This window comes from Mercenaria mercenaria, chromosome 3 (assembly GCF_021730395.1).
Source record: "Mercenaria mercenaria strain notata chromosome 3, MADL_Memer_1, whole genome shotgun sequence".
NCBI classification, from domain to species: Eukaryota; Metazoa; Mollusca; class Bivalvia; order Venerida; family Veneridae; genus Mercenaria; species Mercenaria mercenaria.
Window position 1 is genome coordinate 74,622,525 of NC_069363.1, and position 14,373 is coordinate 74,636,897.

General features: G+C 33.5%; 1 protein-coding gene across 1 annotated transcript; it reads right to left on the reverse strand.

The window, feature by feature from the left end:
* Positions 1-5,918: 5,918 nt before the first annotated feature.
* Positions 5,919-14,117, reverse strand: LOC123525683 (G-protein coupled receptor GRL101-like). The gene is made up of 6 exons (XM_045304824.2): positions 13,099-14,117; positions 11,713-12,242; positions 9,585-9,712; positions 8,578-8,626; positions 7,343-7,569; positions 5,919-6,995 (listed from the first exon to the last, which is right to left on the reverse strand). Exons 1-6 carry the CDS (start codon positions 14,058-14,060, stop codon positions 6,855-6,857), a joined length of 2,037 nt encoding a protein of 678 aa, XP_045160759.2. The 5' UTR covers positions 14,061-14,117; the 3' UTR covers positions 5,919-6,854.
* Positions 14,118-14,373: the final 256 nt, after the last annotated feature.

Here is a 14,373-nt window from a genome sequence, read left to right on the forward strand (position 1 = left end):
TGACATTAATTTAATTAAAGTTTTATCCATATCGCTTTATTTCGGCAACATAAAATAGCGATCTGATGAGTGGATAGAATTTTAACGGATTACAGTGCATTACTTGAGACTTCTACTTTATGTGATAAGTTTAAATCATTTAAATTTATTGTTTTTCGACAGATATGTTTAGTACATCTAGATGGGTTGATCTGCGTCAACAATGTGTTTCCTTAAATAGACCAGAGCTCTTCTCAGAAGTGAAGAATGTTGTGTTGGCCAGCAAAGAGAAGTCTACATTAAATAACTATTCCAGATATTTCAAAAAGTTTACTGATTGGTGTTCAGTAAGTAAGACAAATCATTTACCAGCTAAACCTTCTACTGTAGCGCTTTATTTAGTTTCTAAGATTCAGTCTGATTCGAAATGTGGTAAATCCAAATTAAATCAGATATTTTATGCTATAAGCTGGGCGCATGACACTGCCAGTGTTTTTAATCCTTGCAAAGACAATTGGCTTCATTTATGTTTGAACGGATGTATCAGAATTGTGGCAAAGCCGGTAGTTAAAAAAGAACCGATTACTTCGCATATTGTTCGGCAGTTAGTCCAACGTTTCGCTTCTGAGAACTGTCCTTTGGGCGATTTAAGAATTATAACTCTGTTCGTTCTAGCTTTCGCAGGATTCTTTAGGATTAATGAAGTATTAAATCTTAAAAGATCTGATTTTACATTCTTTGATGCTTACTGTTGCATCTTCCTTGAAAAATCCAAAACTGATGTCTTAAGGCAAGGCAACGAAGTTTTAATAGCTAGAACGGGTAAAGTTACATGTCCAGTTTGTCTTGTAGAAAGATATTTTCGTGTGGCAGATATTAGTGATGACTCCGATGAATACATTTTCAGGGCTGTGACTTTTAATAAGAGAACTGGTAAATATATGTTGAGAAATAATAATAAGCATTTATGTTACACCACAGTAAGTGATTTATTTAAGGAAAAATTGACAGTGTTGGGTCTTAATGCTAGTGCTTACGGACTTCATTCGTTCAGGTCAGGAGCAGCTTCGATTAGTGCGAACAATAATACTTGTGAAAGACTGTGGCAGAAAGCTGGAAGATGGAGATCAGTTTCCGCTCGTGACGGTTATGTGCAAGACTCGCTAGAAGCCCGTTTGTCGGTGTCTTTGAATTTAGATTTGTAAAATTGAAGGACAGTAAAGACATTTGAAAAGGTGTTGAAATGTTTAAATGTACATCGTAATAGGAAGTTTGTTTAGTTAAGACAGGTATAGAATTTAAATTGATTAAATTGTTTATTGCATTAGCGATTTTTGTTTATATACAGATTCATGGTAGAGAAAAGAGCTGTTTGCAGAAAATAAGTTATGTTGAGTTTTCAGAATGTTTCTCAGTACAGAAGTTAGCGGAGGAGTCAAAATTCTGTATTTAATATTGGAGTTTCCAGCATTTAGCTTGGATGCGGCATTCCAGACTTGGATAGCTTTCCAAAATATCATTTTCGCTATTTCGAATAAAGTAAGTTTATTTTAAACTATTTATTCGTTAAAATTGGTATTTATTTGTAATTAATGTTTTGTATTGGATCCACGATTCAGTGATCGTCAAGTTAAGAATAATGCTGATTGGTTTGCAGTAATTAGATTATGTTTAGTTTTCTTTCGCGTGACTTACAGCTTATTTATTTAAGAATTGTTTTATTTGAGATTTATTCAGATAATAGTTGTTACAAATATTGATACCATTTAAGTTTAGAAGTTTAATCATGAAATATGCGAGAGATATAAACTGTTGATCTTGTATGTTATTTGATGTTTGTTGAGATATCAGACAAGTGTCGTTAGACAGGTCTGTATGTGTCGAGATATCGGACAAGTGCCGTTTGGCAGGTCTGAATGTGTTGAGATATCAGACAAGTGCCGTTTGGCAAGTCTGAATGTGTTGAGATATCAGACAAGTGTCGTTTGACAGGTCTGAATGTGTTGAGATATCAGACAAGTGTCGTTTGGCAAGTCTGGATATGTTGAGATATCAGGAATGTGCCGTCCGGTAGAGACGTACACGTGTATTCGAAATCTAATTTAAATGTTTTGAGTTTCAGGCGATCGCGATGTATCCATGGATGATAGAATAACGGGGTTTGGTGCTCTCTCTAACATTAAGGGATAATAGATATGATGAAAACTGCTTGTTGTTGATAGGTATCAGCCGTTACTAAGCGATCACGATGTATCCATAGACGATAGAATGACGGGGTTTAGTGTTCTCTCAAGCATCAAGGGATAATACATATGAAGAAAGCTGCTTGTTGTTTATAGGTATCAGCCGTTATTAAGACAGTAGAGTAGCCGATCTTTTCAGAAGTTCATTTCGAGGATTTTATGAGGAGTTCATGACTTGTTTGATTAGAATCAATCTACAGAGCTGCTGATTGAAGGTAAAATGTATCAAACAGGTTATATTTTCTCTCTCTTTGTTTTGTCTAGATATATACTGCCAAATATGATTCTCGTTCCTAAATGGTTTGTGTTTGTTGTCTTTTATCCAGTAATGAGAGTTTAGAGAATAATTGATTTACTCTCAACAGAAGGAGAGAGTAAATAAAATTATTCTCGTTACGAAAATGACTGGGTTTACGGTATTGGTTTTAGTTCAGTAACTTGCTCGTGTATTTCATGCGTTTGTGTAGTGGGGTATATATACCGAGTGTAACTTGTTTTTCACCATCTAGAGAAGACTATTTGGCAGTACACATTTATTTCTCATGCCCACCCTTCCCTCCCTGGAATCGGTTTTTAAACTTTAAATTTCAATTGTGAAATAATTTTAAGTAGATATCTATACGCAGTCGAAGAAAATGGGACAGTATTTTAATATTATTTTTTAAGGAAGATGTTTGTATGAATGTGTATAATGTTTTATATATGATAATAGCTTACTTTTCTTTAGGTTTTCTCAAATCAAGGGAGTACTCTGAATAGAGCGCGATTCACAGTTTATAAATATGTTTGGAGTGAACTCCATTTAAATATAGTCTTTTTGTAGATTCCTTGTCCTAGCGGATTGACAGAAATATTGTACGCAACACTTGATTAAATGTATAATCGAACATAGTTATTCAAGTCCTTTTAGCTTTTCAGATTTATCCATCGGATAAGATACAGACCAATACATACCATACAAGTCAATACAGACAGTCAAGCAAGAGAAGAGGAGAGGTCTGGGCTCGATGTCCCGCTCAGTGAAATTTATTTGTATAGATATATACTGCCAAATATGATTCTCGTTCCTAAATGGTTTGTGTTTGTTGTCTTTTATCCAGTAATGAGAGTTTAGAGAATAATTGATTTACTCTCAACAGAAGGAGAGAGTAATAGGTATTATGAATCAACCTGCCAATTATTTTTCGAAAATGACCGGAATAAGTAACCTCACTATACTCCATAATTTATAACATAAGTAATCATCATCAATTTCCTTGCATTCTGCATGGCATTTCAATATTAAGTATAAAACCGCATAACATTGATCATCATTCAAAGCGAAAAACTCATAATAATATTTCGACAAATAATGGCTGTTTTAAAAATAGCTCATATAAAATAAAAATGATCAGAATTACGTTCTTTCAAGACAAAAGCTATTAACTTAGTATGGTTACGGACACGTAACGTCATGACGTTGATGACGTCAGCGCAACAATGTTTTGTAGCTGTTCCTAAATATGAAATATTTGTGTTTTTGTTATTATAAATATATTTAGTAAATTGGCACCCAGCTTTCATTTAACACTGATAAAAAAAAACTGGTAAAGTAGAACTTGAAAATTTTAAGAATAATGTTGACTATGTCTAGGGTCATACATCTGGTCTAGCTGTGTGAAATGCCAATTATAACACCAGATGCACATCACATGCAGAATAACAAACCTTTGAGATGTGATAACTCTAGATCAGATACTTTTTTGAGATATGCATGGTACAAAAATGGACGGACGGACGGTCGGGCAACTATAAGTGCCCCAACAAAAATATTTGCGGGGGCACAAACATTTGTAAAAATCGTTTTGCAAGTATAAATACATACGCTAGTAGTCAGGAAAGAGAAAGAGATGGGGTGGGGAGGGAAGAGAGAGAGAAAAAAAGAGAGATATTTTATTCAGGTAGTACTTATAAGGTCGGGAAAAAAGCCCATTACATTTATCAAAAATCTCACGGAGCAAATTACAACAACACAGTTATAAAATAAATAATATAACCTATTTAAATATGATACATTTAGAACTGGATTATACATTAAAAAATAACAAAATGAGAAAATAAAAGGCGAATAGTATTTAAATGTATCATATTGGTTCCATTCAACTTCATATTTTTTTTCTACTGATCTCATCTTTTGAGCAATTCATAATTGAAGCTTATATATTATTCTAATATGACTAACAATGCTTTAATCATCACAACGATGTAATGTTGATGTCACGTCGACTTAGCGCCATATATACATCTAGAAATAGCGCTTTCAAATTTGATCAAATGTTTTACTTAATAGCATGTTTAAAACGAAATGTCACATTAAACAAATGTCTTGATTAATTTACACATATTTAAGTTTGTTATTTGCTTTGCAGAATAATTCGTCATCTTTTGCGCCAAAACTGAACTCTTCCGCAAGTCGCATTACCATTTCCGGTCCTGGCGTGCATAAACAAAGAGCGTGACGTTCTAAGAATCGGCGCCATGCATGCGCGAAGAAACAGTTCTGTCATATTTTATCTAAATTTTACAATAAAATTCATAGTAGAATCGAAATAATTTATAGCAAAACGTTGTTATAAAACTATTTATACACTCAGGCGGTTATACGTCGTCCGAAATAAGTTATACGGGCTGCGCCCTCGTGAAATTATTACGCCCGGTGTATAACTGCCCATCGTGTATAAATAGTGCTAAAGCACCGTTTTGCTATAAATTATTTCTTAATTTACTTACAGAAAGCTCTCGACTTGTAAAACAAAGCAAAAAAGAATAAAAACACAAAACAAATATGTAAGTTGGAAAAACATGTACACGAGGATGAAGAGGAACTACAATAAATGAGCAGTGAAAAAGTACGACAGAAACAAAAATAAACAAAATAAGCAACAGTAAAAATAAATAAGTTCGTTATACATGTATATCAATAAACTTACAACGGATGATTTTGCTTTGCTATAGGAAGTGATATATATTTTGTCAGACAGTTGAAGTTTTCAAACAAATCTAATTTGAGGAAACAGAGCATTCCAGACAGATTTTCTCTCAAAGAAATATTTTCGGGACTGAAAGAATGAAGCGTAAAACAAACTTTAAGATATTGTTTTGTTTTGACTGAAACACTCTTTGAACGTAAGTTAGTAAACGAGTTAGTAAATATTTCATCCTAACGAAATAAGAAGAACGCTAAATACAGAATATTAACAATCAACTTCCCATAACTGTCATACTTACACATCTTAGTAATATTGAATCTAAATAGCCTGCACATTTATCATTAAATATATTGATTCAGAGGGAGTTTAATCGCTTTATCAAACAATTAAAAGGTAAGGATAGATTTCACAGTAGCAGAAAGCTCAGTGAACACGCCTAAAGCCATGCATCGCAAAGTAGGTACAAAACAAAAGCCGATTACACACTTTTACAACTTTTTAATTAGTTTCCGATACGTTCTCCACCTGCGAAAATGGAAAAAAATGAGCGGATGAGGAGGAACCAAAAATTAAATAACGTTATCGAAAAATACAACAGTAAAAATAAGCAAATTGCTTAAAAAAGTATCATTCTAATAACAAAAAAAAAAAAAAAAAAAAAAAAAAAAAAAAAAAACAAAAACACAAAAACAACAACAAAAAGCAACAACAACAACAACAAAAAAGCAACAAAAAACAACAAAAGTAACATTCTAATAACAAAAAAAAAAAAAAAAAAACAAAAACACAATAACAACAACAAAAAGCAACAACAACAACAAAAAAAAGCAACAACAAACAAACAAAAAACAAGAAATATTTGAGACCATCCCTCGGTAATAATTTAGTATAGAAATTATACCTGACAGACCCGTAATATATATAACATATACATACGGAATTGTTAAAAAGTAGAAGATACTTTCTATAAATGTCGTCTTGTTCGAAACATTCGTTCTTCGACTTTCCACATTCTATTTCATAGACTGAAATATCAACTTCTTCTTGGACATGTTTTTTCTCTACTAAATATGTTATTTTTTTACATTTTCGCAGCTTCACTTTCATTTTGCACTTTTTAAATGTACAAATGTACATGGGTTGTAACACCTTCAGCTCCCAGACTATCTGGAGAAATATTATGTTAGACACACAACATGTTTGAAAAAGAGGCTTGATATATTCTACAGAACAGAACGTGAACAGTCGACTGTATGTTATACAGGACTAAATGTGTTGTTCAGAAGAGAATAATCTGTGTTAAGTTTCTTCAACTTATTTTGAACAGTTTGGTATATTATTCATGATAAACAAAGGTCTATACGTTGTAAAACACTAATTTGAAGCAAAAACTCATCTGAGGGGAGGTTTCAAAAGGGTTTACAAGAACCTTAATACCAAACCATAACTTAATAGTAGACAAAATTTGGTTCAGTCAGTAACATTAAAATATACAATATGACATATATCGTATGCACACATATACGAATGGACAGTATAAGCGTTTTCTCTACAAAGTATTAAAATTATAATTCCCATTTCGGCCCTAACGGAACACCGTACATTTCGGCTAATTTTCATCATGTCACAAATAGCGATTGTAGATTTTCAGGTTTTCAGAAATCTATCCACTTTTGTTTGTCTTGCAATAACTGTTACGTATAAGTGTTCGCAGTAACAATCCTAATTCATGCATGTCAATGCAGGTATCAGTTCGCCTTTTGCAAAGGTTTGGCTCCTGGCGCAACTGAACGTCTCCTTTTATCTACAAAATACGGTGGATCACAATAAATTAAGATGACATAATCTTGTATTAATCATCTTTATCTTAGTAATGTATGTATAAATAAAAATTTTGTCCATTGCGTATACGATAATCTGATTGTCTACTGGTTGCGATTTCAAAACAATAACAAACACAAATGCCAACAGTTTAATATTTAAAACTTGTACTGCAAGTTGATATGAAGTTAATTTGAAATGTAGAAACATATTAAACTTGCAACAGACTGTTGACATATCAGAAATAAATAATGAATTAAAGCAAAGTCTAACCTGTAAAAAATATATAAGATTCATATATTTTAATCAACCGCAATTAGAGTTACTGACCTTGTTTTCGGTAACCTTTATATACAGTGAATTTTCGTTAACTGTACCCATCATAAGCGAGCTTTTGTGCAAGACTTGCAGTGTTTGTGTCAGTTGATGGGCGATTTTCAAAATGATACTAGCAGGTAAACTGGTATCATGTAAAATTTCTCCGAGGCTTTTGTACGCATTTTCAGGACCCGAGTCGTGTACATGGTATCTGCGCATTATGATATATTTTCCAAGATCTAAAATAGTGATAACATTTATTGTTGATTGCAGTTTTACTGTAAATTGAGTAAATATCATGAACGTTCAACATACAATAAACATAAACAAAAAGAAATGAAACTGAATCCAACTAATTAAGAATGCTGATCGCAAACTGTAATATGAACTTCCGAATAAGATGGCCATGGTTGTTTTTTTTTTGTTTCTCAAATACAGAATATCATTAAGTTCATTTAAATTTATAGTTTCTGCTGGTTCTTGCAGATAATGCATACTGTAGTAAATCAATGACTACTTAATTATTTTATTTGTTTGTTTGTTTTGGGTTTAACGCTGTTTTTCAACAGCAGTTCAGTTATGTAACGGCGGACCTAACCAGTGTTCCTGGATTCTATACCAGTACAAACCTGTTCTCCATAAGTTATGCCAATTTCCCCACTTGAATCAGAGGCGGAGGACAATTATTTCAGACACAGTTAAGCGGGTGGACTGGCTACTTAGTTTTATTACGCGGGAAGAAAAGGGCGAAAGACCATGGTAAGAAAGCAGGGTAGTAGAATAGTAACATAGAGAAAGTAAGATGATAGGACAGAAGAGCGATAGAATGGCAGAATTGTAGGACAGTAGACTAGAAGGATAGCGAATGTAGGATGACAGGATAGCGATAGAGACTCCAGTATGACAATTCTTAACTTTTCTCTACCGGCGTCGTTACGTCAAATTACGTCAGATTACAAAATTAAAACTTTTGAAATCGTCGAGTTTATGTCCAAGCGAAACAGTTAATTATGACGAATCCACGAAAATTCATGCCCATGCAATAAAATGATTTTCCAGTAATAGATACACATATGAGCCGTACCATGAGAAAACCAGCGTAGAGCATTTGCGCGACCAGCATGGATCCAGACCAGGTCAGGATCCATGCTGTTCGCTAACGGTTTCTCTAACTGCAAAAGGCTTGGAAGGCTTGGAAAGCGAACAGCATGGATCCTGACCAGACTGCTCAATTATATACTACCTACCTGGTCGAACAGCCTGGTTTGCCTGCTCATTTATTCTTGGCGTAAAGTTCTGGGGGGAAAAAGTAAAATGATATATTAATAAAATAATGGTTCTTGTGTATAGATGTATTTCTCTAAACCTATAGACGCTGCATGTCATTATATAGAACCTAGGGCAAAATATGATATATCGCATATGTGTATATTAAGAAATTGTTTATAGTTTATGATAAATACCTGCAGAAAATCATAACATGTGATACCAACATAAGAAACTGAACAGGAAATTGCCAGTTGACTTCGAGATTTTAAATCTGAACAATAACAATTGGTATTCAACCTTTGAAAACTTTGATTTATCAATTTATTTGTTCACACTGAATATTTTTGTAATATTTACATTCACTGCACATTTGTATGGAAAGAAAAATAACAAATTCATTTTGGTATAAAGATCATTGGTGTAATAAAATGATCTCTGAGATTGGATTGCACGCGTAGTCTTATGTCAATCACAAACAATTAACCAAATGGCGCTACTTGAAAATTCTTTCAAAATTGGTCAAAAACGTCAAAGTATAGGTTATACTAATCGCTAGCGCTATTCACGAACTTGTAAAAAGTCCAAATGTGGGTTATACTCATATAAACACACAAAATAGCATTCAAATCTTAAATCAATGAGTCGTGTCAGTGCCGTTATATTTTCTAGTCCTTTAGGATCATGGAGTCTATTCAATGCACGTACATGCATGATTAAGTTCAGCTGAAGTGGGTGAAGGGGGCGTAAGGACTGTTGCACAGTTCGATGCCTGTTTCGAACAGAATCAACCAAACCTAATAAGTTAATATTTCAATTGGCTTCATGTTTGCTTCCTACGGGTCTTCTTGCATATTTGATTGAATAATCAGCTTTTGCCAATGTCATTGATAATTAAGCAAAATAACAGAACAGAACTTGTTAAATTCTATTAAAAATGACGTGCTAGGTTAAAAAGAAATAATTTCTACATCTAATATATAAATACCTTTTTGCCAAGAATCGCCGTCAGAGTGTAGAGGACAGGATTTAAAGCCGAATTAACAGGTAGAATAAATACAGCTGCCCATGCGTAAACATCGCCGGAAATAACATGCCCAGAGAGCGCCATTAACCCTAGAAATTTACAAATAGAACAATCAAAAATTGTCTAGTGTTACAGTGATCATTGTTTATTTCTTCAATCCGAAGTTTTAATGAGACATTTCTAACGTAAACGTAATTACGAAACGGAATACTGAATCCGTAAAATTTTAGGCTAATTTGTGGTCTATGGGAGACATTTTCATCCAGTAGTAATGCACTAGTAATTTCCCTTAGACCATTATTTGCAAATAACATTTACGGATTCAGTATTCCGTTTCCGATTTACGTTTACGTTAGAAATGTCTACTTATCATTCGAATTGTGTTACAAGAAAGAAATTCTTCAGTAGGTTTTCAGTAACTTTCGACAAATTATTTCAGGAACATGCGGTCACCCGATTAAAAAAAATCGATTTGATAGAAGCCAGCTGGAAGCTTGAATCCTCACATGGAAGAAGTCTATAATCCAAGCAAAGTTTTTAACCAACAATAATGGGGAAACTTAACCGTAAGGCCTTGTATGGAGTACATTTGAATATAGCATTTTGTATTTTTATTTCAATTCATACCAGTTCATGCCTTGATGTAAATTGAGTCATACGCATGCATTACACGAGTAACCAATTAATTTCAACTTACGCAAGTAGTACAGATCAAGAAAATATTCAGTTTCAATTAAAATAACATTAATTACATATCATTTCATTTTAAAGAAAAAACGACAATTCAGTTTAATAACTCCAAATTTTTCTTTTTCCTGATAACACAAATACTGAACCAATTATTGTGGAAAGCTAACACGAAAACATGCACAAATCTAGACAGTATAAATGAAAATTTCTTTGCTCGTTCTACAATGCAATAAGTGCGTATAAACACCCAAGTACAAAGTAATTGCATATTAACAATGCTAAATAAACATAATGATCTAATTTCTTCATGTACCTATGCCAATAAATACCCCGTTTGTATGCAACAATAATTTTACCTTTAATCACAGCATCACATTTAATTACAATATGCTGGCAGCCTATATCTTGTACAAAGTGTTATAACAGAGGACATTGGTTATTCAACAACTTAATCACCATCCATCTACTTAACAAGCTGAATAACCTCAGAGATTTTTATGTACAATTAACTGTTTTGAACTATGTCGATGCAGTGTGCATTGTCACATTACGCTTTTCACATTTTTTGCCACTCTAGATACAAACACAGTAAAGTTTCTCAGAATGACAAAGAGAAGCCTTCATTATGTGTATGACGTCATTTGCATTAACTAAGTGTTTTACCAAAGTACAACAAGAGCTGTTGGAAGGCAGCAACGCTCTACTATTCAACTGCATTGTCAACTGAATAAATTTAAGTCGAAAAAGGAAAACAAATTGTGTAGAAATGCAAAACAGAGTCATGGATTTTGCACAATGTATGTCAGATCATCACAGTGGACAAGTGTGTTATGTTTCAATCCATTTACATCAGTGGGTACTGAGATACCAGCTTACAAACAAAAACTTAACCAAAAAAGTCGAAAAGGGGCATAATTTTGTAAAAATGCAATGTCGAGTTATATAATCTGTACAAAGCATGAAAGACTATCATAGTGAGTAAGTGTGTGAAGTTTCAATCCATTTCCATAAGTAGGTACCGAGATACTAACTTACATACAAAAACTTGCTAAGCATACTTTTGTAAAAACAGCAAAACAGATTTATTGATTCTGTGCAATGTAATTCATTTATTCACAGTGAATAAGTGTGTGGGGTTTCAATCAAATCCTACAAGTGATTACTAAGATACCAGCTTATATACAAAGACTTAACGAAAGCGGGATGCTGACACCGACAAATGGGTGAGTCCAATAGCTCTACCTATTCTTCGAATATCCGAACTAAAAATATAACCGCACGTGTTTTGACAAGGACCGTAGTTTCAACAGCTGTAATTCAGTGCGAGAACAACAATACTGTTGACAACATTGTGAAAGTGTTTTCATATATCTGCAAAATAATGAAACAGTATACTTACCGATGCATCCTATCGGAAACCAGCACAGAAAGTCTGTAGCTACAACAAGAAGCAGATTTCGTGCAACTGTCAAATCTCGCTTCCTTGCCAATGAACCCTTTGTTAAGCCCTTTCTCGACTTGCGAACATTCGTGAAGATGGACCATTGACCGGCAGTAATAAGAAGAAACGTGACAAAATTTAATACTACAAAAATTAAAACAGAATACAGCCAGCCAGGCGGGCGATCTCTGGTCAAAGGCAATGCAATACACACTCCAGACTTGTTATAAAACGTGCTCCGGAAGTATGCAGAATACATCAGAGGAAACAGGGCTATAACTGAACACAGAACCCATACAACTGCTGACAATACTGCAGCCCTTTTTCCATTCAGTCGAACTTGTCCAAAAGGGTATTTGATGACCAGTAATCTATCCAACGTGATAAGACAAAGAAACATAACGCTTGCTTCTGATGATAAAGTAGACAGCACTCCAGCCAATGTGCACCATATACTGTTCCGCCAATAGTCATCCATGAAAATATACCTATATCGGAATAATTATTACAGTTGTGTTATGTTTAGGTAGCAAATAAAATAATCAATGTTTATCTTATGAGATAAAATACTGTTTAAAATATCTATTTATGCTCCAATAAACTGCACTCACCGCTACAATTATGTAGGTGACAAGTAATCTTGGTTTACCGATTTGGACAATAAAAGCCAAAACTATTTATTGATAAGTTGAAAAGCTTCCCCCTTCATTAATACGTTCATTCGTTGTATTTTCATGCAAAAATTCCAATAGAGCTATGTGCAATTTTCGTGCTTATATATATCAACATTTTACATACAAACTACGCGTTAAACGTGCTACTTAAATTTCATTACATGTAGGTGTTAGTACTTTTTAAAGAGTGTTGATATTTTCAATGCAACCCTATTATTTTCAACGGTTGCAGCATACTCCATTATTAATTCATAGCGTTTTTACGTTTTGATGGATACTTTAAATAAAGACAATCGTGTTGTATTTGCCAACAATATATGACAGTTATTAGCGAATAAACTGAATGAATATACAAAACAAGATGCAAGTAAGAGTTATTTGTCTTTTACTCCTCGTATTTGCGTTTTCTTTCTATGTATCAATACATCAAATAATATTTGTAATAGTTCTCTCGTGCAAGAATGATCTAAATGAATTTATTTTGCCGAGGAATTCATCAACAGTCAAAGATCATCAGTCAAATACCGATACACTCCATACAAAGAAGATTACACATATGCTTCAAAGATCTTGATGAAGCCAATAAATGATTCAGGTTTTGACAAGATTTGTCGCTTAAATGCACTTGATATTATCTTGAAAAGAACCTAACAATTTTTTTTAAACCAACCTCTTTCTAAATACGGCATCTGCAACAGCTATAGTAATCAAATACATTCCCATACAAAAATCTGCTACTGCCAAATTCGTGACGAAGATACCATATCCCAGCTTTAAGCGTTCCCTGTCGAATTTCAAGCGATAGAGAAATGACAAAATGTTCCCGAGCAGTGAACATAATCCAATTATCCATAGCAATGTTTGTAAAACAGAATTTCGCATGAGGTCCTCACATGACGAAAATTCGTCTTTCGTTGGAAAACATCTGTCCTCGGCTACATAATTTGGTCTTATACAGCAATATTTATATGCTGGTGTCCGTAGATAATTCAGAGAAGATACACCGGTGAACATCCCTTTGTCAAAAGAGGTTACAGAATTGAATTCGAAAGATATATATTTTACTTCAAGATTTCCTAAGCCAGACTTTTCAATGTGTTGAAAGTTATTGTTCTCCAATTCTAGACGTTGAAGATTAAGACCAGCAAACGTGTTCGTGACAAGGATTTTCAATTTAGTGCCTGCTATTCTTAGATGCTTAACTGACTTCAAATTTTGGAAAGTAAACGCTTCCAAGGTTTCTAAGTAACTGTTTCCATCCAGGATTAATGTGTGCAAATGTTGTAACCCACTAAATATTAAAGGGAACAATGTTATTATCCGATTATTACTGAGATCTAATACTCGTAGATTAGCCACATTGAAAAATGCATTTGGCTCTATGTTTTCAATATTACAACGACTCAAGTTCAAAAGATATAAGTAAGGAAAGTCCAATACATCTTCAGCCAATGTTATTTCCGCTTCGTTGTCTCTGATGAATGTTAATGAGCGTGAAAATTTTGAAAACGTACTTATAGAAGTTTTGTTCAGATCGTACACTTTACAATTCATTGCATACCCTTTGCATATGCACCGTACTGGGCAAGTAAAACGACAAAGTAATTCATCATCGCCATGGATACAGTCCATTACACCGTCACAAATTTTACCAACTGTAATAGACACCTTACTTGAAAAACATTTGTAAACTCCTTGCCTCGACGCTATAAATGCCTCTGAAATTATATCAAGTAATACGTTGCGTTTCATTCATAAATATCTAGAACAAAATAAACGTGACAATATCACGCATTACTTAAAATAACTATAGTAAAATATTTGTAAAATTCATAGAATAATAAAAATATAACATTATTTCTCGTTGGCACTTTTGGTATAAAACCATTGTATATAAAATATCTTCCTGTTGAGAAAGGCTGTAACATTAGTGATTAATCTACTT